Below are 24,914 nucleotides of genomic sequence, written 5' to 3'. Positions count from 1 at the left end.
TACTTAAAAACAAGAGTGTTTGACCAGTGCATACTCCCAATTCTCACATACGCATGCCAAACATGGACCTTGACAAAGGCAAACATGGATAAAATAATGAAGACACAAAGAGCCATGGAGAGAGCAATGTTAGGAGTAAAATTGACAGACAAAAAGCAAAACAACTGGGCCAGAAATAGAACAAAAGTCAAAGACGCAGGCCAACATATAGCCAGGCTAAAATGGAGCTTCGCAGGTCATAACGCTAGACAAACGGACAATAGGTGGAATACCACGATACAACAATGGAGGCCATGGACAGGAAAGACAGCAAGAGGACGACCCCAGATGAGATGGGGAGACGACATTAAAAAGATAGGAGGAACGCACTGGAAACAGAAAGCACTAAACAGAAGCGAATGGAGGAAACTGGGGGAAGCCTATGTTCAAAATTGGACGAATTAAAGGGCAAAAGAAGAAGAAGAAGGTGGCGATAGGAAATACCAATGCTCGAGCAAGGCGTAATTTTGTGTTTTTATTATTTATATTATAATTAAATATTACATTATTTATATTATAATTATATTAATATTAATATTATATTATTTATATTATAATTAAAAAACAAAGCAACTAAGATGGTTTGGCCACGTACAACGTATGGAAGAAGACAGATTACCCAAGAAAGTGCTACGATGGGCACCAAAAGGACGGCGGAAAAGAGTAAGACCTAGGAAAAGCTGGATAGAAGGAATCCATAGGGAAATCAGATAAAGAGGCTTGAACGAAGACATGTGCTACGATCGAGAGCAATGGCGATTGGGAATCGGAAGACGTCGTAGAACGTTATGAACCGATTATATATATATATATATATATATATATATATATATATATATATATATATATATATATAATATTATAGTATTATAATATATTTGTGAGTTTGACTGTTGCCGATCTGGCCATTGTGATGCGTCGACGGATCTCGTCTTCGCATCCTCCACTGTTAGTAATAACAGGTCATTGTTATTATTATTCTCTGGTAATAATGGAGCCTAAGTCATTAAATTGTCTGGCCACTTCGTAACCTGCCATTTGTCTTTTCTCTGTTTGGTTGTTCCTAATTCTATCGATGATCATGACTTTGGTTTTCTGTATATTTATTCAAACCATATTCCGTACTCACCGTGTTTAGTCTATTCATAATATGTCTGGTGAAGACGCCAATATAACAGTATCATCTGTCATCAGCATAGGTTTTTGATTTTTCTTCCTCCTATCGTTGCTCCAACTTGCCATTCCTCAAAAACTTTTATATTATACATCCCTGTCGAACTCCAGATTTTAATTTGAAGTTTTTCGAAACCACGCCATTAACACTTACATTAGCGGTATTATTTTTTTTAACTAAGTTAATGGCGCTGGCATAGCCAAAAGGCCAGGGTATTATTTAGATATAGCTTTTGTAATAAGTAGATTAGATATTCTGGAGTACCCATTTCTCTAAGTATGTATTTGCCACATTTTATCCTATTTTACGTTATCGAAGACCTTGGAGTTTGGAGTAGTGAATAAAGCACAAATATGTTTCTATGTTAAACTCTCAAGATTTGACGAATATTAAGAATGTGTTCTCTTGTTCCTCTACCTGGGACGAATCCGCATTGTTCTTGGGTAATTTCTGGTAAGAGAATTGCTTTTAGTCTTTCATTGATGATGGTTAGAAGTCCTTTGCTCGCGTGTGATATCAATGCTACTGTACAGTAATTAATGCAATCTGTCATTGAACCTTTTTATATATGGGATTAAACGTGAGTTTACCTCAGTTATTTGGCCGCTTTCCAGTATTCCAGACCTCATTGCAGATTCTAAAAATTACTTCCGTCCCTAATTCTCTCATTTTTTGAGTGTTTCAGCTGCTATTCCATCGTCCTCTTCTGCTTTTCTGAATTTTAGCTTTTACGGCTCTAAATATTTTACGTTAATTGAACATATCTAAAAACCGCGCATCCTAAATTTTCAGATATTACTTATATCCAGTTTCTCTAAAACGTCTAATTTGAACTCCCAAAGAATCACCCTGTACATGTACCCTTTTCTCCCACATTATGTCATAAGCTTCAGAGAGGTCTATAAATACCACGGATGTTTTGAGACGATTCTGGAAGCCAGCTTCGATATAGGTTGCTAGTCCTAGTACACAGCACCTGGTCACAACAGCTCCGATTTGATCCAAAACCAGTTTGGGGTAGTTGCTGGGCAAGATTCTGAGAATCTCTAAGAGATACTGTTATAGTTTTTCCTAAAGTTTATAGGCAGAGTAAATAAACAGGCTCAGTAAATATATGGACGCATACAATCTGAAATTTTCTGGTTTGTTATTTTATTTGCCAGGTGTTAAAAAAATGTAACGTGTTTTATATTTATCTAATATGTTGGATGAGACTAGATTTTTTAGAAACTGTAAGCAGCGAGTAAAATGAATCCAGATTATGGCCGTAAGCCATCTTGCAAGGAAAGATATTTGGGAAGCGAGGTCCAGGAAGAAGAAGAAGAACACCAAGGTTAAAGAACCTCAGAACCTGGTTTAACACACCTGTGGAGTTTTTCCGCGCTGCTGCAGATAAGACAAAGATTGCCATGATGATCGCCAACTTTCGTCACGGATAAGCACATCAAGAAGACGAAGAAGGAGAAGTTCAGTGAGCGACAGATTATTACTTGATCCATCTCAGCCTATTAATATGTGAAGCAATTGGAGACGAAACGCAAAAAAAATGAATGCACTCGTGGGAGTGCCGACAGAAGTGAAAACTTCTTATAGTATGTAAATTACGAGCTCAATGCTTTTTCCCCATCCAAAAAGAAGTGCTATACCTATATCATATACGGGATGCGTTTGCCTTATGCTATTTATGTATACTGTTATATTTCTATTTGATATGAAAATTAAAATTTGATAATTATAGACAAAATTCAATTTAATATAAAATATTTTCAATTTTCTCAACCACGGGCATATAAATTTAGAACAACCTGTATACAACAAATTGTTATATTTAATTTTAAGAAGTGATTAAACGAAACTCGGGACAATGCGCTTAGAATGAACAAAGTGAATGGCGCGTACCATTGTCGTTGTTCGCGGAAGGTTCGATCATTAGCCTATGCTAAATAAGACTCAAGTGAAATCGATAATAGGTCATTATCGTTGTTCGCGGAAGGTTCGATCATTAGCCGATGCTAAATAAGACTTAGTGGAAGAAGATAATAGATCATTAAATTTTGTAATTAGTAGAAAGTAATTTTAGAATGGGAATTAACTATTTTTCTTTTGAAATCCATTAAGCATATTTAGAAAGATTAAAAATTGGTTTTGAGGAATACTGCGAATGAGAGTTGGTGGTGGAAGTTTGATTTGTGAATCTGGAAGGGATATTTAGAAAGTAGGGGAATGAATGACAAATAGAGATCAGAATGTTTTGAGCTGTCGAGAAGTGAAGTCCAGTAGTAGACGGTAGTGTACGGAGAGTGAGAAAGCCGGTGTAGTTCCGTGAGTGTGGAGTATCTATCGTGGAACGAGAGGTAGGCCAGGTTGAGAGTAAAAGAACCTCCTTGAGCCAAGAGTTCCAGGTAGCTGATTGCAGTTTCGAAAAAGGTAGAACACAGCATCACGACAGAAGCAGGAAACGAGAGCTATACGAGCTAGTTTCAAAGGAGAACATTACTGGAAGCCAGGACGAGGTTTTGATTGCAGCCAAGGATAGCAGGAAACGGGTCTTGTGTGAAGACATTCTCAGTTCACCAGAAAAAGGTCAGTCTCATTTGTTTGGACATGAATGTATGGGTTTTTCGTATTAAATATCACATTTAAAATTGAAGAAACATAATCAATAATATCAGAAAAGCTTCATCAAACTTAAATAGAATTATTGCTAATAAATCATAATAGTTAAATGTTAATAAAAACTGTCAATTGGAAACCAAAAGGAAATAAGATTCCCATGTGTAAGTGTTATGTTTAAAAATAATAAGATATAGCAAATATTAAGCAGTGATTGCCATTTAAATAAAATAAACAATATTTTGATTACAATTGTAACCCATATGTGTTATTATTTTACTCTTTTCTTTCCTATCCCGATTAGGAACCATTGAGAAATACTTAGAAGCCACGTAAGTAAGTAATTAATTTTATAAAAAGCCCTGAGATTGAAAACATATTGATATGTGATCTGGTAAATTAATTAGATTATTATTAATGCATTGATTAAATTAAATGACATATAAAAATATTATCTCATATCAATAATCAAGATCACATCAACTGTCGTCCAACGTGGAAAGCATTGTAAAGTATTTCTAGTGGCAAATTTGAAGGATAGAAAGAGTAAAGCCGGTATTTGAAAATTTATATGCCTGTGGTAAAAAGTGAGATACTTACATTTGATAACATAAAATTTTAGATCTCTTTAGGTACAAATTTTACATAACTGATTTAATACTTTATTTTTACGATATTTACATTTGATATATTTATGAACAATTTATAATATTGGGTGAGAAAAAGTCGTTTTGGTAACATACTAGTAAAATTTCATATTTGGCGGGGATAGTACTTCTTGAAAACAAATGTCTGTGACAAGAAGCCAAAGCAAAGACAACAAAAAACAAAAAGAACATTCAAATCAAGAGGAAAATTCAGACCAAGAAGATATTTTAAACACAACAATCATGGAAACAGGAAAAAAAGAATTGTCAGACTTAGAAAAGATATTACAACTTATGCAACTCCAGTCACAAAAAATGGATCAAAAAATGGATGAAACACAACAAAAAATGGATGAAACACAACAAAAATTGGATCAAAAAATGGATGAAACACAACAAAAATTGGATCAAAAAATGGATAAAAATCAGGAGGAAACAAAACTAGCAATGGATGAAGCAAAAAGGACAATGGATAAAAATCAGGAAGAAACATCAAAGAAAATGGATAAAGTGGAGCAAAATATGGATGACAATCAACAGGAAACAAAACAAGCCATAGAAGAAAACAACAGAAATATAGAGAGTATTAAGAAGGAAATGGTTAAAAAAATAGAAGAGATTGCAGAAAAGAGCGAGAAACAGGAGTTAGAGATTAAAGAAATCAAAATCAAAATAAAGGAGATAACGAATTGCCAGAAAAAGGAAATAGAAAATTTGGAAAACAAGTTTGAAAACGCTATTCAAGCAGACAGAAAAGAAGTGGAAAGAAAGATTGCGGAAATCAATACTCAACAAAATGTCGGAGAAAGAAGAGAAATGGTTATACATAGCACAGATGACGTGAAGATAAGGTTTGGCGGGGATGTAAGAAGATTACACCCAGTGCCGTTCATAAATAGCCTGAAAAAGAAAATACAACACATCGGAAATTTCGAAACAGCAAAAGAAACTATCAGAAACCATCTCAAATATGAAGCAAGCCTATGGTTCGATAGTAAAGAAGAAGAATTCGGCAATTGGCAACAATTTGAACAAAAATTTTTGAATTATTTCTGGGGAAAAGTCCAACAATTGGAAATTAACAAGGAATTGCAAAATGGGAAATACAATGATAGGATGGGTGTATCAGAAAGGACATATGCTTTGCAAATTTACAATAATGCAAAACATTTACAATATAATTACTCATCGGAACAATTAGTCGAACTGATTGCAAGACATTTCGAGGAAACGCTGGAAGATCATATCACATTGCAAAATTACAAAGACATAGATAGTTTATGCCAATTCCTACAAATAAGAGAATCACGTCTAAGAGAAAGAAAATCAAGAAGGTCGCGAGAAGATTACAGGCCCCGAGAAACACAAGATTACAGAGAGAGAAATCAAAATAGGAGGGACTATACAAGACGAGATTTTAATCCCAGAAGGGAAAACGAAAATAGAGACAACGGAAGAGGAAATTATGAACAAAGAAATAGGCAATGGAATGAGGACAGAAATCGAGAATACCAGAATAGAAACACCACACGCTCAAATCAAGAAAACAGAAATAATGGTAGACAAAATGAACAGGGATATCGAGAAAACCGAAACAGATCCGACAGACCAAGAGAAAATAGAAGAGAAGTAAATAATACCCAGACAGATGAATATGACGGAGAGAGACATTATGACGAAAATATAAAAAACGATGAGCAACCGGCGTCTTTTCACGACGGCGCTCACTAAAAACCAAAAATCAAACAGGAATCTTTTGTCACCCCAAGGAGTTTATTAAATTGGCAGGAAACAACGAAAAGAAAAATGGAATTAATTTAAAATTTGTGGATGGATTTATCAACGAGACACCAATTAAAATTATGATAGATACTGGATCGGAAATAACATTGGTCAACAGAAAACTAATAGAAGAAGTTAACTTAACAAATTTAATTTACAAAATACCTAGGGTAAATTTAGTGGGCGCAAACAAACGGACATTGGCAACTATAAATGAAGGCATACGAGTAATGGTACGACTGGGTAAGAATATGTATGCACTACAATGTGTAATAATGCCAAATATGTCACATGACATGATAGTAGGAGTTGACGAATTGGCAGAAAAACATGTAGTGATAGATTTTAAAAATAATACGATGAAACTAACAGAAGAAAAAGAAAAGGAACAGGACAAGGAACAGGAGAAACAAAATACGGACGAATCAGGTAAAGAACAAACAGTGGAAATGAATTTGGCAACGAAGCAAGGACAAAGAAGAAAAGGGAGAAAAAATCAGAAAAGGATAAAAGAAAATGAAACCTGTGGCTCCTCAAAAGAAGAGTTGAGCCCAGAAGAAGAAAATTTGAGAGTATCAGAAACAAAGGAAACCTGGGATTCCTCAAAAGAAGAGACGAGCTCAGGAGAAGAAGAAATAAAGCTAAAAAATGAAAGTGAAAAGAATATGATTGAAACAGTGGTATTTGAAGAGGAGGTATATGCAAACGAGGATGCAGAATGCACGGTAAACATGTGTGAAGAATCTGAAAAAAAAGACAGAAAATTGATATGTGGAGAAGGGAAAGAAAAAGAATTGCGGTTGATGTTAAGAAACTACGAAAATTTGATCAATGAGGAAAACAGAGTGGCTAAAAAGTACGAACATTCATTTGAGGTGAAAAACTTGGGAAATTTTCGATCAGACTTACCCGATTCCATACAAGTATCGACAAGAGGTGAAAGAAGAAATAAATAAAATGTTGGAAGATCAAATCATCGAAAGATGTGATTCACCGTATGTTAACCCGATTGTGATAGTAAAGAAAAGCAATGGAGAATTGAGATTATGTTTAGATGCCAGGAATATCAACCAGCACACTGTATCACAATATGAATCACCTCTAAACATCGAGGCCATTTTTGGAAGAATCACCGGGTCACACATATTTTCGAAAATTGACTTAAAACACAGTTTTTGGTTGATACCGTTAGCTGAAAAGTGTAGAAACTACACCGCTTTTTCTATTGATGGTATTGTCTACCGGTTTAAGGTAGTGCCATTTGGATTGCAGAGTGCTTGTGCTGCACTCGTCCGAGCTCTACATACCATTTTGAATCGCCATGAAGATTTCATAGTTCATTATATCGATGATTTATTAATTTTTTCACAAGATACTCAGAGTCATCTGGAACACATAGAAATAATTCTGAAAGAATTGGACACAGCGGGATTGAAATTAAACATTGAAAAATGTCAATTTTTTCAAAAAGAAGTCATTTATTTGGGTTTTCAATTGGACACCAAAACAGTAAGATTAGCCGAAGACAGAGTCAAGCTCATAGATGAATACCCAAGACCAACGAATTTGAAAACATTGAGAGGTTTTCTTGGCACGATAAATTATTTTAAAAAGCTGATTCCCGATTTGAGCCAAAAGGAAATCCCTCTGATAAAATTGCTTAAAAAAGGAATAAAATGGAATTGGAAAGAAGAACAGGAGGAAGCTTTCGAAACATTAAAACGAGAATTCGCAAAAGGAACGCAAATATACCACCCCTTTTACAATTTACCTTTTATACTCCGAACTGATGCGTCCATACAAAAATTTGCAGGAGTTCTGTCTCAAATACAAAACGACCAAGAAGTACCGATATGTTTTATATCTCGAGTGACTAAAACACATGAGAGAAAATATAGTGTTACAGAATTGGAGTTTGCCAGTGTACTATATTGCGTAAACAAATTGAGGTTTTACTTATTGGGAGCAAAATTCACAATCGAAACAGACCATGCAGCTTTAGTACATATCATGAAGAATAGATTAGTAAATAATAGAATACATAGAGGCATTCTATTATTACAGGAGTATGATTTTGAGTTCCGATATATAAAAGGAAAAGACAACATAATAGCCGACGCTCTAACACGGGATGAGGACACCGGAAAAAAGGAAACAATTACTCTACAGGTGGGACTAAATAGATTAATACAAGAAGAAGGGATATATTCGTTAAATGAGATAAGGACAAACCAGGAAGACCTAGAGGAAAGAGAGAAAAGAAGAGCGGAAGTAGAAAATAACATATATTTTAAGAGAATAGACGGAAAGGAACTATATTTAGTGACACAGACATTGGCCGAAAAGATAATAAAGAAATTACATGAGGACAATGGGCATATCGGTAGCAGAAAAGTTTGGCTCGTTTTTAGGGAAAATTACATCAGCCGACAGGATTACCGCATTGCAAAGGAAATTACCCAGAAGTGCGATGTATGTCAAAAATATAAGAGTCGGAATTTCAAAAACGAAAATGTTGCCAAAAATATTGAAGCCCGAAACAAACTAGACATTGTAGCAATAGATATGTTAAGCGATCTAATTATGACCACTAAAAGGAACAAACATATTCTGGTAATGGTGGATGTGTTTTCAAAATACGTAAAATTATATAGTTGCCGCACCACAAAGGGGGAAGAAATATTAAGAAAAATCGACAATTTTATAGCCATAGTAGGAACACCAAAAAAGATTCTACTGGACAATGCAACGTATTTCCGAAATGATCGTTTCAAGGGACAACTTCGAGAACGAGGAATAGAGACAAATTTTGTCAGCATCAGGCATCCACAGAGTAATCCTTCGGAACGATTCATACAGGAAGTGACGAAATTTCTTCGCATTGCAACAGATGGTCAACATCGCCACTGGGACAGGAAAATGGCGGAAATAGAAAGGTATCTAAATACAATTCCGAGCACAGTAACAAAAGAGACCCCAGAATACATCATGAAGGGTGTACTGCCGATAAGGCCATGGGAAGACCAAGAGCCAAAAGAATATCAACAGGTGATTGAAACCGTACAGAGAAGATTACGGCGAAGCAACGAAAAATATATCCAAAGACAGGAACAAAATAGAAAAAGAAGACCAGTGACTTTCCAAAAGGGTGAAAAAGTACTCGTGAGGGCATTACGAGTATCAAATCTTCCTGGGGGCATTTGCGCAAAGTTGATGCCTGTTTTCGAAGGCCCGTACATCGTGAATAATGAAAATGGGATAAATAGTTATGAGTAGGGATGGACTCGAGCCGAGCCAAGCCGAGCTTTTGAAAAGCTTGTGCTCGGCTCGAAATTTCGAGCCGAGCTCGAGATAGAAGCTCGGCTTGAACTTCGAGCTTGCAGGTTGAGCTCGTGGCTCGTGCCGGCTCGGCTCGAATAGTTCGAGCCGAGCCGAGCCGAGCTCAAAAACATAATAATGAATGTAAAATATAACATTCGTAGTAATTTTTTTTACTTATAATAGTCAAATATAAGAAATAATAAGAAATTCACTAAATGCTTTTCACATAATAGCTACATACTCTGTCATAGTAACGTTAGGAGACAAGAAGAGCGAGATATTTTTTTTCTTAGATTAATGAACAAATAGGAGAAATTAAAAATGTTTATTTCACAGTTTGTCTTAATTTCTGTTTAAAAAACTATGATAATGTATGATTTTAGTGTTCGTCCTGAAATAATGTCAGTCTTTTTAAAATAACCGGATTTAAAGGAAGCCAAGAAAATAGTTTTATCGCTGAGAAACTATATAGGTAGATATATTACGATAGTTTAATATAAATTTCAAATAAGATGACATATTTGTATTAAGTATTATGACAAGATAGTGGATGAATTGTTTGATAACACCCGGATTTCGTATAGTGTAGTGATAATAAATAATACAAATAACAATAAAAAGTAAAGTCTAATACGACCAGACTAATCCATAAATAATCGGAGTAGGAAAAAGCAGCATATTTTATGAAAACATTTTTTTAAATATCAATATTCATATGTACATACAGTGTGGCCAAGCCAAATGGAATAAATTTATTATTTCGTGAATAAGCGCTTTTGGAAAAAAAATCCGAAACAGGTCGGTTTTTATTTTTAAATTAAAATTTTTTGGCATATACTCGTATATGATAGTAGCTCATTTGAACGGTTATGAAATTCTCTATTCAGTAATATAAATATTAACATAATATACAGGGTGTCCAATTTTTTTTTAATTAAATTAATTGACACAAAAATGAGAATGTATATGTAATTTATTTAATTCAAAATACATTTTGCTACTGTCAGTAAACAGAAAGAATGTTCATTTGACAAATAAACATAGCTTTTCACTTAAATTCAATGTTCAAGATGCCACTCACCTGCCTCTTGGTAGTTTGAACATTTAATTTAAGCGAAAAGCTGTGTTTATTTGTCAAATAAACATTTTTTATGTTTTCTGACAGCAGTAAAATGTATTGTGAATTAAATAAATTACATACATTCTTCTTTTTGTGTTAATTAATTTAATTCGAATTTTTTTTTGGACACACTGTATACATAATTATGTTAATATTGATATTACTGAATAGAGAATTTAATAACCTTTCAAATGAGCTAGCACATGACCCCTATTCCCATTTAAAAAAATAATCGATTACGTCATGACGCCCAGATGGATGACGTCATTAGTATGATATATGTAGGTATTATATATGCCAAAAAATCGTAATTTAAAAATAAAAATCGACCTGTTTTGAGATCTTTTTCCAAAATCGCTCATTCACGAAATAATGAATTTATTCCATTTGGCTTTGCCACACTGTATAATACTATTGGTAATATTGTAATGTAGTACCTACCACCTAAAAGGCCTGCATAAATAAATAAAAAATATAAATAAAAAGTATCAAGTATTTTATTGTCTTATATTACTAGATTCGCATAAAATAAATCTTTCACTAAACTTAATACAGATGAGTTGTAACTCTTTTTTTTTTAATTTAAGTAACTAAAAAACCTGTGTCACCTGAAAAATATTTTTGTACACTTACAGTCAATTATAAATAGGTACATAGTATCTCCATTAACATTTTATATCGGAGATACTATTTAAAAAAAAATTACATTGTTAATAAAAATCATTTACAAGAGGAAAGGAGGAAAGTGTAGGTATATATTTAAAAATAACATTATAACTCTATTCTTACCAAATTATACATATACGACTCTACTTCAACAATAAATAAAATTAAACCTAGAACTAATTTAAACGATTAAAATTAAAAAAAAAATTGTTTTACACATTTTTCAAAATTGGGTTTTCTACCCAAGAGTTTAGACATAAGAGGCACTTAGCCGATTCATTAGTCAATCTATTGCGTTGTTTTCGAATAATTAAGCCAGCTTTCGAAAACAATCGCTCAGATGGTACGGACGTAGCAGGAATACTTAGTAAGTCTCTGGCCATTTCAGCAAGAACAGGAAATCTTCCTTTATTTACCTGCCACCACTTTAAAATATCTTCGTTGCCAGTACTTTGCGGGAGTGCTATGTAGTCATAGAATTCAGTACTTAAGTCTTTTGGTTTTGTTATGACCTTTGATTGATAATAGCTTTCGAAATTGATTTCAAGCTCATCTTGTACTTCCATGACCACCGACGATTCAGATGTACTTTGCGTTATATTTTCTACAGCTTGCTGATTTCCTTCATACTTTTTTAACAGTTTTTTAAACACTGAATACGATTCGTTCTTTAAGTCCCTTCCCCAAAGTGAGTTATCAAATGCTTCAAGTTTATGTCTTGGGTCTAAAATAAGTACTGCACAGTAAATCCAATTTGTTTGTCTGTAATGTTTTAAAATTTTATCTCTGGCCTTTTGAAATGCAGTTAAAAGTTGTTCATCTACACAGGAACGATTCGGTTTATCGTCAAGCAACTTTGATTGTAATTCGATTTTGTCTAACAGTATATTTAAACTGACTATCACTGATGGAAGCGTTGCGTATTTGTCTCCTCCAAGGTTTTCGCTTACTATTTTAAACATCTTTAAAAATTTACAGACGGAAGCTAACATCTGCCATTCGTTTTGGTGTAGTCGAAAATTGTTTAATTTATTGACACTGTCGCTTGCACATAGACAGTCGATCCCCTTTTTTAACTTTAATGCGACATCCAACATATCATGAGTGGAGTTCCATCTTGTTGGAACATCCAGAATAGGTGAAATCTGTGTAGATGCCCCAGCAGTTTGGCACGCACTTTTAAAACGGATCCGTAATTTTTCAGATTTTTTTATTTTCTTAAATATATAACGAATTTTATCCAAACAGTTAGTTGGTGTTTGAATATCTTCATCTAGAACATCGTTGTGTTCGAACTCAACCTCTTCATCTACGTTACTGCTTTCTTCATCTTCAGCCTCCCCTCCTACGTCTTCTTCTATTTTCAGAGATTTTAAGCAATCTTGAACAGCCAAGTTCAGAATATGTGCTACACATTTAAAATGTTGATTAACGTCATCAAAAGAAGGAATAAGCTTTTTTAACTCCTGCATGAACGTTGTATTTGCTGCAGTGTTGTCAACAGTTATGCCTTGAATTTTCGATGTGATGCCATAGCTCTGCAAAGATTCATAAAACAACTTGGCAATATCTCTCCCAGTATGAAGCCCATGTGAAGGTGAGAAATCGATAACTACAGACTGGAGTTGCCAATGGTCATCAATAAAGTGGGCGGTGATCCCGTAATAAGATTTTCCATTAATTGCCGTCCAGCCATCAATGGTAAAAGATATTCTTGATGTGTTTTGTTGTAGTATATGCATAACTTTTTTTTGATCCTGTTCAAAACGGGACACAACCATTCTCTTTAAAGCTTTTCGTCCAGGCAGGTTTATTCCAGGTTTGATTTGATCGAAGAAGTTCCTTGTTGCTTCGTCGTCAAAAAACGAAAAAGGTAGGTATTTAGTGGCCACCCAATCAACGATAAAGTTTTCATCTTTAGATTCATTCACGGATTTCTGCAATAAACATAAACGAGTGTAAATTACTTGATATTTGAATGTAAATTTGAATTATTTTTAAAATAAAGCTATTATTTTATTGTATTTATTTTGCTATTTATTATTTCCCAGCCAACATGAATTCACACTAAATTACCAGAGCCCGCTAATAGTTAAAATAGGATTGGAGGTCGTTGGGTAGGTACAATGAACTGCACACTAAAGGGATTACCGAATTGGGCGCTGAATTTTTTGAACTTTTTTTTTGGTTTTTCCATAAATAAACAAATTAAATTGACCTAGTCTTTTAGAAAATTATGAAATATAAAATATTTTAATTATAACTTTTATTTGTTCTTTAAGTCAATATCATTTACATTGTTAAAAAACTAAATCATTGAGAAAAGTAGTAATAGATAATGAGAAATTATCTAATTGTTTAGAATTATTATAGCAGCCCAGCGGGTAAACAAAATTATTTTTACCAACTTTACGGCAATTGAACCAACAAGAATATTAGCAAGAATAAGGAGACAATGGTTGTTAAGTGTTAAATGTTCTTTACGTATTTTATATTTTAATTTTTGGTTCCTTTCAGACTTTTGTAAGCTTTGGTTTCAAACAACACAAAAATAGAAGTAATTAAAAACTAAATTATGGACGAAAACGGCAAGAATTACTTGTCGCAGACGGAAAAGTTTTATAAAAGTAAAATGAAAGTGATAAAACATGGTAAAAAACATAAAAGGGAGTTTGGGTGTGGTACCAATTATTAAAGATAAAATGAGATAAGTTTAAGGTGGTTATGGCGCGTACAATGCGCAAAGGTACCATTTCATCCAAAAAGCGAAAATGTGTGTCGCACCTGGAGCTAGTAAGAGAGGAAGAAGAAGCCGTTATGGTAAAGTTAGGAATGACATGGCGGTAAAGAATATTTATTCTGATGTGGCTCAAGACAAAAAAGGCAAATATGTATAATGATGATGATGTAATAGAAGAGAATATATTAGGCTATTGATTATGTTCAAAATAAGATGGCTAAAAGGAACTACAACGTTCACGGGGTTTTATTGTTTCTTGTTTCATATGGTCAATGGACCTCTAAATATGAAAACACCGCGGAGTGCTTCCATTTACAGGGGTGCGTTTTTGAGAAAGGGGTGAATTAACCCCTATGAACTAAGGTGCATAGTATGAGTTCTATGCCCTTTTAGTACATACATTTCTACAGCAAAATTGTTCGAAATTAAATTTACTATTGAATTATCACCTTTTAAAGTTTAAAAGTGTTTTTTAAAAAATATAATAAAAAAATGCAAATTCATCCTTCCTCTTTAAAATGACGTTTGGCAGAGGTCATCGCTTATAACTCGACAACAACTAATTTTAGACAAATATCACAAGAGACCTTTTTTGCTCAGAATTATCCAAAGAATCTAAAAAGACCTTAATACTATCAATTTCTTTACAGGGCTTCTCATAAAGCCCTTATTTTACCATAATTTGTTAATAACAATTAAACGGACCATATTTGGGCTTCCAGACCACTTCCATTGGATTCAGCGACCCAAAAAACTTATAATACCACCATTAAATCACGGGGAGCTCGAACTTTCCCACGGGACCCCCTCTGTTGCGACTAGACAATGGATCTCGGATTTGCATTTTAGGTTAAGTAGGTATATCAATTTTCATTATAATTAATGCAATTGTTAGTACTGAAAACTAACAGCTTAAAATTTTATAATTTTACTCAGTTTGACAACATTGTTTAACGTTAAGCAATTATTTAATGCCAAATATTTATCAGATTATTACATCGACCAAAATTTTATTAAGAAAATTCCCAAAAAAACTGGTTATGAACAAAAAATTTTATTACACTTTTTTTTCCAACAATAATAAATAAAAACTGAAACATCATGCAAAAAAATAATAAAATATTATTTTTGAATATTTGCATTGTTTTGGCACATCGAAAACTTTGGCGTTAATACTTTGAATATTGACATTACAATAGTAAAATGTGTTCTTACCTTAATTGTTAAGAAATTATGAAGTGGTCCAGCTTTGCTAGTTCCAGGTTGAGAGAGCTTTGGAAAAATAGTACCATATTCCTTTGGATGTTTACTTAATAAGTGCCTTTTTAAAGTAGTTGTAACGGAAAGTTTTACTTTAAACTCACTTTTAATTTTTCGTTTGTTACATAATTTGCATGTCGCTAATTTGTTTATTTTGTCAATAATTTTAAACTCAAAAAAGCATGTAAACTTGCTCCGAAATGTCGAAGTTTCGTCAAGAGTATAATCGCCGCTAACGCTTTCAGTCGACTTAGTTGACACTTCACTATTTTCACTTGGACTTGGAGAAGGAAGATTTGTGTCCATAAAACTATCATCACTATCGTAATTAAACATTTTAAAAACGCGAAAAATTTGGAATTAGGTTCCTAAACAGAAATGGACGAACAGCAACTTCAACTTCTTTCTCAAGACTGAAAAGATTGTAATAACTATTAGATTTCTTTCCTACTACCCGTAAAATACAAACGTGCTAGTTTTCTTAAAATCGGAATTATTTTCTTAATACCTACAGATTTAGCAAAGTTTATACTGAGAAATAAGTTACAATAAAACATTCAACTGTACAGATTAACAGTAAATTTCTATTGTTAAATTCATATCATTATGTCCAAAACCATTCAAGTATGGAGGTACGAGGTAGAATCCCAATTTTATAATCCTCCATAAACTTAAACTGCCTCTTGTAACCTTCTTAAGAATTTGTTTATCAAAAAGACTAACTTCTAGGAATGCGAATATTTACATTTTACCATAACAAAAAAATATGTTCATTAAAATTTTTACCTCTTCCGAGTAACTATAGTAAAAATGAGAAGTACATAACTGCATTTTATAAATCCTATTCAAATATTTAGTGACGATATTAGGGATAATCGAAATGCAAGAATATTATTTAAAAAGGAATTTATACAGAGTGTCCGTAAAATATGTAATAAATTAGATACTTCCTTAATCCTTTTTAAAAATATCTGGAATTCGTGGAGTTTTAATTTTAATGTTCTACCTTCTACCATAAAATTTGATTATACAGGGTGATATACATTAAGCTGATATGTATGAGGTAAATGTACACTCTGTACCTACGTTGTGACATTTTTAGATCGAAAAAATGAGCTGATGTTAAAAAGGTATGATACTTGGGGTCTAACGGACAGAATTTCAAAGATATGCGCTATGAAAATAAATTTTATTGATTTCAAATTATTAATCTAAGAATTTGAAAGTAATCCAGTAATTGATACATGACTTTATCTTAAATTTTCACACTCCCACGTCTTCCAATCCACCTGTTCGGAAAAATTTCGTCTACGTACCTTGGAACATCTACAGCATAATGCGGAGGCGCAATATCCTATTGAAACCATAAACTTTCATCAAAACCTCCAGGATTAATTCTACTGGGAAATAAATAAATTAAAGTAGGTGCGAGATACCCCGTTAAAGACTGATGTTATGCGACTCGTTTCAATTACCTTTGAAAAGTAGGGTCCGATAATTGTTAGCCCACATATTTACCTTTTGCAGGTATTGTGTATGAAGCTGTTATATTTACAAAAAATCCGATGGCGTCATCACCTTTATGTGTATCACTCTGTGTAATTAAATTTGGTTGTAAAATGTAGATCATTAAAATTAAAAATCGACGTGTTTTAGATTTTTTTCAAAAGACTTTTAGTTTAGGAAATATCCCATTTATTTAATACATTACGGACACACTGTATATTGCAAATACATATTTGTCGTCTAAATTACTTATTCTCAAACAAAAGTATCAGTGGTATCAAAAATAAATAGAAAAAATATTAGAGTATTAGCTAAAATATTGACAAGCTCGTTAAGGAAAGCTCGGCTCGTTTCCAATTCAGCTCGGCTCGGCTCGAAAAAAATTTGGCTCGGCTCGAAGCTCGGCTCGCAAGAAACAAACAGGCTTGAGCTCGAAGCTCGGCTCGTCAAACGAGCCGAGCCTCGAGCCGAGCCGAGCTAAGCTCGAGCTTGTGTCCATCCCTAGTTATGAGTTGAGGCACAGGAACTCGGAAAAGATCCGAGGAATTTATAATATTCACGATGTATACAAATATCACGAATAAAAGACAGAATTCCATGAAGTAGATAGTAAGTTAGGATATAAGACGTAGATTAAAGTAAGGAAATATACAGGGAGTTGGTTTTGCCTCGAGAAAATTTATTTAAAAATGCAGATAAATTTTATCGAATACAAGGCGGGGATTTGTTATATTTCTATTTGATATGAAAATTAAAATTTGATAATTATAGACAAAATTCAATTTAATATAAAATATTTTCAATTTTCTCAACCACGGGCATATAAATTTAGAACAACCTGTATACAACAAATTGTTATATTTAATTTTAAGAAGTGATTAAACGAAACTCGGGACAATGCGCTTAGAATGAACAAAGTGAATGGCGCGTACCATTGTCGTTGTTCGCGGAAGGTTCGATCATTAGCCTATGCTAAATAAGACTCAAGTGAAATCGATAATAGGTCATTATCGTTGTTCGCGGAAGGTTCGATCATTAGCCGATGCTAAATAAGACTTAGTGGAAGAAGATAATAGATCATTAAATTTTGTAATTAGTAGAAAGTAATTTTAGAATGGGAATTAACTATTTTTCTTTTGAAATCCATTAAGCATATTTAGAAAGATTAAAAATTGGTTTTGAGGAATACTGCGAATGAGAGTTGGTGGTGGAAGTTTGATTTGTGAATCTGGAAGGGATATTTAGAAAGTAGGGGAATGAATGACAAATAGAGATCAGAATGTTTTGAGCTGTCGAGAAGTGAAGTCCAGTAGTAGACGGTAGTGTACGGAGAGTGAGAAAGCCGGTGTAGTTCCGTGAGTGTGGAGTATCTATCGTGGAACGAGAGGTAGGCCAGGTGGAGAGTAAAAGAACCTCCTTGAGCCAAGAGTTCCCGGTAGCTGATTGCAGTTTCGAAAAAGGTAGAACACAGCATCACGACAGAAGCAGGAAACGAGAGCTATACGAGCTAGTTTCAAAGGAGAACATTACTGGAAGCCAGGACGAGGTTTTGATTGCAGCCAAGGATAGCAGGAAACGGGTCTTGTGTGAAGACATTCTCAGTTCACCAGAAAAAGGTCAGTCTCATTTGTTTGGACATGAATGTATGGGTTTTTCGTATTAAATACCACATTTAAAATTGAAGAAACATAATCAATAATATCAGAAAAGCTTCATCAAACTTAAATAGAATTGTTGCTAATAAATCATAATAGTTAAATGTTAATAAAAACTGTCAATTGGAAACCAAAAGGAAATAAGATTCCCATGTGTAAATGTTATGTTTAAGAATAATAAGATATAGCAAATATTAAGCAGTGATTGCCATTTAAATAAAATAAACAATATTTTGATTACAATTGTAACCCATATGTGTTATTATTTTACTCTTTTCTTTCCTATCCCGATTAGGAACCATTAAGAAATACTTAGAAGCCACGTAAGTAAGTAATTAATTTTATAAAAAGCCCTGAGATTGAAAACATATTGATATGTGATCTGGTAAATTAATTAGATTATTATTAATGCATTGATTAAATTAAATGACATATAAAAATATTATCTCATATCAATAATCAAGATCACATCAATACATATACATAATTTATATACGTACAAAATTGATTTCAGCGAAGTGATGACGGTCGCTAATTTAATACTTTTTTCCCATGCAAAAAGTGCACAACGTCTCTTAAAAGTTTTCACTTCAAATATTTATTTCCTCGAAGCGATGGTGGTCGCGATGACAGTCGCTAATTTAATATTTTCTCCCATCCAAAAATGCACAACGTCTCTAAGGAAGTTTTCACTTCAAAAAGTTATTTCGTTGAAACGATGACGGTCGCGATGACGGTCCCTAATTCAATATTTTTCCTCAATCCAAAAAGTGCACAACGTCCCTAAAGAAATTTTCACTTCAAAAATTTATTTCGTCGAAGCGATGACGTTCGCTAATTTAATATTTTTCCCCATCCAAAAAGTGCACAACGCCCCTCAAGAAGTTTTCACTTCAAATATTTATTTCATCGAAGCGATGACGGTCGCTAATTTAATACTTTTTCCCATCCAAAAAGTGCACAACGTCCCTAAAGAAGTTTTCACTTCAAAAATTTATTTCATCGAAGCGATGACGGTCGCTAATTTAAAACTTTTTTCCATCGAAAAAGTGCACAACGTCCCTAAAGAAGCTTCACTTCAAATATTTATTTCGTCGAAGCGATAAGGGTCGCTAATTTAATAATTTTTCCCCATCCAAAAAGTGCACAACGTCCCTCAAGAAGTTTTCACTTCAAAATTTTATTTCACCGAAGCGATGACGGTCGCTAATTTAATACTTTTTTCCATCCAAAAAGAGCACAACGTCCCTAAAGAAGTTTTCACTTCAAATGTTTATTTCGTCGAAGCGATGACGGTCGCTAGTTTAATAATTTTTCCCTATCCAAAAAGTGCACAACGCCCCTAAAGAAGTTTTCACTTCAATACATATAAGTACAAAATTTATTTCGCCGAAGAGATGGCGGTCGCGGTGACGGTCACGAAATAAATCCTTTTTCCCCATCCAAGAATATGTTTTACATTTATTTTAAATTTAAATACTTCTATACAATTTATGTATAGATACACATATAATATAGATACGTACAAAATTTATTTCGCCGAAGAGATGACGGTCGCGAAATAAATCCTTTCTCCCCATCCTAAAATAGGTTTTACAATTTATATATACATACAAATAATATATAGCATAAGCGATGACGGTCGCGATGACGGTTGCGAATTCAATGCTTTTTCCCCTATCCAAAAATCGCACAAGGTCCCTAAAGAAGTTTTCACTTCAAAAACAAAATCCAGAAAATCTGTCATTAGTTATGTTTCATGGTAAAGTTTTAAAAGTACTATTTTATGATTTTAAAATAAGTAATTAAATCAATGTTCTTACCAGTTGATCTCCTTGTGTGTGCAAAGGTAGTAATGGATGTTTTAAAGGCTTTCTAGAATACTGATGGCCAACATTGCCTTGAAAATATGTAGCTGCGAATTTTTGGAATTTAAATTCGCTAAGGTCTTCTTCGTCATCTGAGGCTGTTGTAAGAGGACTAATTATTTCATTTTCTGCTGGCCTGGATGGCAGATCGTTAAACACTGAAGTTTCTCTACCTAAAAATACCGTAGTGTGTTTTAATATCTGTCAAATATTGTTAATTTGGTAATATTATTGTAGAATTGTAAATATTTTATCTTAAATTTTAAGTCTCCTGCATATAATTTTTCTTTATTATTATTACGAGCACGAAATAAGAGTCTCACACATATGGACCTACGTCGGCCCAGATGGGTGGAACGAATTGGGATTACTATGAAAGCCCAGTCTCAGCCGGTGCGAACTACTTTTAACTTTAAATCTTTAAGACATAAGAATAACATTCGTCACTATGTAAACCAATTTTTATTACTAATAGGGAGCTAAATTTATTGCAGTAGAATTTTAATAGTTTCGGATTTAAGCATGAAGAGGGGAAGAAAGGAGACGGTTTTGGTTAGTGTGGGCATCAATACAGTGAGTCGATTTTAACATTACCTCGATGGAATGGACGTGTTATTTGGGATAATCGAAAAAGGCGCAACTTAGAGACGCTTTAAGAAGGGTATTATGACAAGCCGGTTATAATATTCATTAGACGTAATTATTTCCAAACACATTTCTTTTTGTAAGAACACGTAAAATTTTGGTCGCAATAACACAAACACTTTTACATATCGTCAACTTAATAGTATCTATAATTTAATTGTCTATTTTATTAATTAAAACTGTTAAAACTCATTACGATTGTCTTTAAATAATCCTACATTGTCTTTTAATTTTGGAATAATTGATTATAAACAAGCAATTTGACTACGTAAGCCCTAGGTTTTCACCCAACATGACCGGAAGTAGAATCGGAAGACGATATTTGAACTTTTCGTGTAGCTTTGTGTCGATTGATATACGATTTCACTAATTTTGAGTCGTTTTTGCCAATCTTACTGGCATAACCTTTTAACCGGAAATAACATCAAAACATTAACTAAATATTCGAGATCAATACGGATTGATTGATATATCACATGTAATATTTCTGTGACTATAATATGTCCCTTACTTCTGGTTAAAACTTTTTAACCGGAAGTGATATAAAACCGGAGATATCTATATATTTGTTCTCATATTTATAAGGCGCGCCGAATAATATATCGCTTGTACTATTCCGGCGACTTTAAAACTGTACTTCCGAGGTCAAATTTCTCACCTTTAATATAACCTTTGGATTATATTTTTTCATTCAACACCTCATTACAGCTGTTCTAATAATTAAATTAGGTAAAAAAGTAACTAATTACCTGGTGTAGGTGCTTCGCTTGAACTATCAGGTAGAAAATCAAACATGGCTTCCACCAATTTTGAATCGTCCACCGGTTCATCTGCTTTTCTAGCTGCTTCATTGATTTTATTTTTTTTCTCTTCGACAAGTTTTCTTTCTTCCATTTCGAGTTCCATTTCTTTCTTTTCTAGTTGATATATTCGCTCCCTAAGAAATAAACATTCAATAACCAATTAAGGTAACACATATAATTAATTAATACAAATTATATACATACAAAATATCAAGAATATTCTAATATTCCATAAAAAATATTAGTACCTACACTACATACCTATAATTTTGTTCTGCAATCTCTTTAGCTCTCTTGTTACCAGCGTCTTTTAACTCTCTCTCTTCTTTCTTCTTCAGCCGAAGAGCCTCCACGTGCCGTTTTTGTTCAAACTTAATCTTTTTATATCTCCTTTGAGCTATCATCCTTCTCACGTGTGACTGTATCTTAATAATGGCCCACATCTTATACCCGTACTCTCTCCTCACCAAGTATCCTCTGGCGTGTGCCTGTAGTCCTACCACGTGTCCTCGTAAGTGCCTGAACCTATGGGAAAGTACTCTGGCACGGATGAGAGCTTGCAGACGAGTGTAGCCCAAGCGCATCTTTTTGTATTTCTGTCTTTGGATATAAGCCTTCCAGTACTTCTGGATTATTATCGTTGCAGCTTTTAGGCGAAGATAACGTCTTCTGTATACCCACCCTCGTATGGACCTAAAAACATTATTTTAGCTAACAACAAATTATTTGTTTAAAATAATAAAATAATTCTTATTAAAGAAAGAACTAAATTGAAACAAAAAAAAACTTTAAAAAATATGCAAAGTATTCTAAATAAAAAAAAGCGTGACAGAAGTGAATATTTCTTAGAGCGCGTTATTACTATATTGTAGGTTAATGAAATTTTGAATGAATCGATTCTATTCTACATTTAATTTTACTCAATTTTTTTTTTATTTACTTTTTTGATTTTATCTAATTTTATTTTATTTTATTTCCTAGAAATATTTTAAAATTAAAATTAGCCAAAGCGATACAGTCGTTCTCAAGATATAAAAAAACATAATAAATAAAATTATTATAAGTGTATAATGTATATTACTGTATACCCAAGGGCGGATCCAGGACCGATATTCGGTGGGGGCTATGGGTTTTGAATACCGGGGGACTGGGGGAAATTTAAAAAAAAATCAGGTCTAAAATGGTGAGTTTTAAGGCACTTTGAGTGCCATAAAGACATTCAATACTTATCGTTATTAAATAATTATTAAAGTCAGTACCGATTCTTACACATTTCTTTAGATCCAAGTGCAGTTCTCTCAACAAGTTTAATGTTTTCCCAAGGCTTCTGTCAGGCGTTGTTCTCACCCTCTTTCTTGATTTTATTTTGATTTTCACTAAGTATTTTTATGTTCTCATAAGCGTCAATGAACGTTGTTATTATGTATGTATCTCAAATTTAGAGAAAGCTGTTCCAGTGTTCTCAAATATGATAGAGTAATGATTTGGGGTCGCCCCCAATATCTATACACGCCTAACTTCACGCGCTACTTTGATACGAGAATTATAAAAAAAAATATGCATTGAAAGTCAGATCCTATAATTTATTGAGCATTATAAAGTGAGTACAAAGACATACAAAATGTTTGTTTTGTAATTCCACCTTAAATTTGTCCAGAACTACTCCTAGACTATTATCAATAATGTAGAGTTGTCATTATTTTGGGTCGCGCCCAATAATTTGAACTTTGAACCTGATTCATTATTTGTTCAATTATTTCTTCACCACAATATGTGTATGTTGCTCGGGAAGATGCTGTGGATAGGTATTGTTAAAGAATCTCATCTCCTGATGCGATTTTAATCTTTAACAATTCCCTAAAATATCCCTCATTGATAGGTCCAGCATCTTTGTCAAGAAGCAGAAGGTCATTATCACGATGGCCTCTTAGAGGAATATTTTGTCGACCTAAGAACATTATAGACTTTAATATTGGTCGTAGTCTTTCTTTATTTTCTATCTAGCTAATGACTGACTTTTGCGGGTTGCGATAACGTTGTAGGAAATCCAGCCCAACTTGAACGCACTCCTTGTGGTATGATGTTTTCTCATGGGTTTGTATGGCTCCATGAGTTTGGCGAAAGATGTTTAAGGTTTCGTGACAAGGCTTTGGGCTGTTATCCCTTTACTGTGACCACATTTTTCATTCTTCTCTTTTATTCTTCTTTTAGATTCTTTGTGTGTACAAAATATGGAAATTGATATCATTTTGATGGCTGACAAGGTCGTTGGCTAACAATTGGCACTTTGTAAAATTATCAACATTTTGATTTACAAAACATCCTATGCCTTGAAGCTTCCGTTACTGCTTTTGTTCAATTCTAATCTAGAAGACATATTTATTCCTTGTTTTGTACTTATATATGTGTTTGAAACTAAAAACATTTGAATTGCAAATATCTAAATTTTTATTTTTTTAAATTCTCGGAGGGGGGCCATGGCCCCCATGTGTATACTGCAAGGTTACTGCACGCGTCTCGATTTTTCAAATGACGCTAAATGGGACTTCGAGCCCGTGCAAAAACATCATAAACTAAATTCGCTCAGGCGGGATTCATTTTGACAGATTCAGAGTAGGAAACATACAAACAAAAATTCCCACTTTACACTATTAACTGCTCAAATCAACTTAATATTTCATTAAAAAAAGAATTATTGGAAATAGTGGGAGTGTATACTAAACTCATAAAATTTTGTGGAATTTATTTCTTCAAAATATTTTTATTTTGTACAATAAATAATTTTCTCATTTGTTATCAATACATTATAATGGTGTAAATAAATAATTATTGATTGGCGTAAGGTTTATGTTATTTATGTGTTTACTATTAATAATATTGGCATTGGCTATGAGCAGGTATTTTTGGTTGTGTAGTAATTTCCAGTGACGTTTAGCAACCTAACTTACTCACTCAACACAACTCACTGAATTAGCTAATCCAAAAAATAGCAGATTTGCTGAGCCGAAACGAAGTAAGCCAACACAAGGAAAAGAGACACAATGATATAATTTTTAATAAACTTCATATTGCAAT

General features: G+C 33.4%; 1 protein-coding gene across 1 annotated transcript in view; it reads right to left on the bottom strand.

Annotated features, from left to right (window-relative positions):
* Nucleotides 1-24,914, bottom strand: part of LOC114325514 (myosin-VIIa) — a 314,282-nt gene that overhangs the window by 124,800 nt on the left and 164,568 nt on the right. Inside the window, exons 9-11 of the mRNA XM_028273590.2 lie at nucleotides 22,101-22,532; nucleotides 21,786-21,973; nucleotides 20,347-20,564 (exon numbers count right to left, since the gene is read on the bottom strand). Coding sequence (XP_028129391.1) covers nucleotides 20,347-20,564; nucleotides 21,786-21,973; nucleotides 22,101-22,532 — 838 coding nt within the window. The remainder of the gene's footprint in view (nucleotides 1-20,346; nucleotides 20,565-21,785; nucleotides 21,974-22,100; nucleotides 22,533-24,914) is intronic.

This window comes from Diabrotica virgifera, chromosome 4 (genome assembly GCF_917563875.1).
Source record: "Diabrotica virgifera virgifera chromosome 4, PGI_DIABVI_V3a".
In the NCBI taxonomy this organism is placed as follows: domain Eukaryota; kingdom Metazoa; phylum Arthropoda; class Insecta; order Coleoptera; family Chrysomelidae; genus Diabrotica; species Diabrotica virgifera.
The sequence above is the reverse complement of the archived record's forward strand: the minus strand, read 5'-3'. Positions and strand labels throughout refer to the sequence as shown.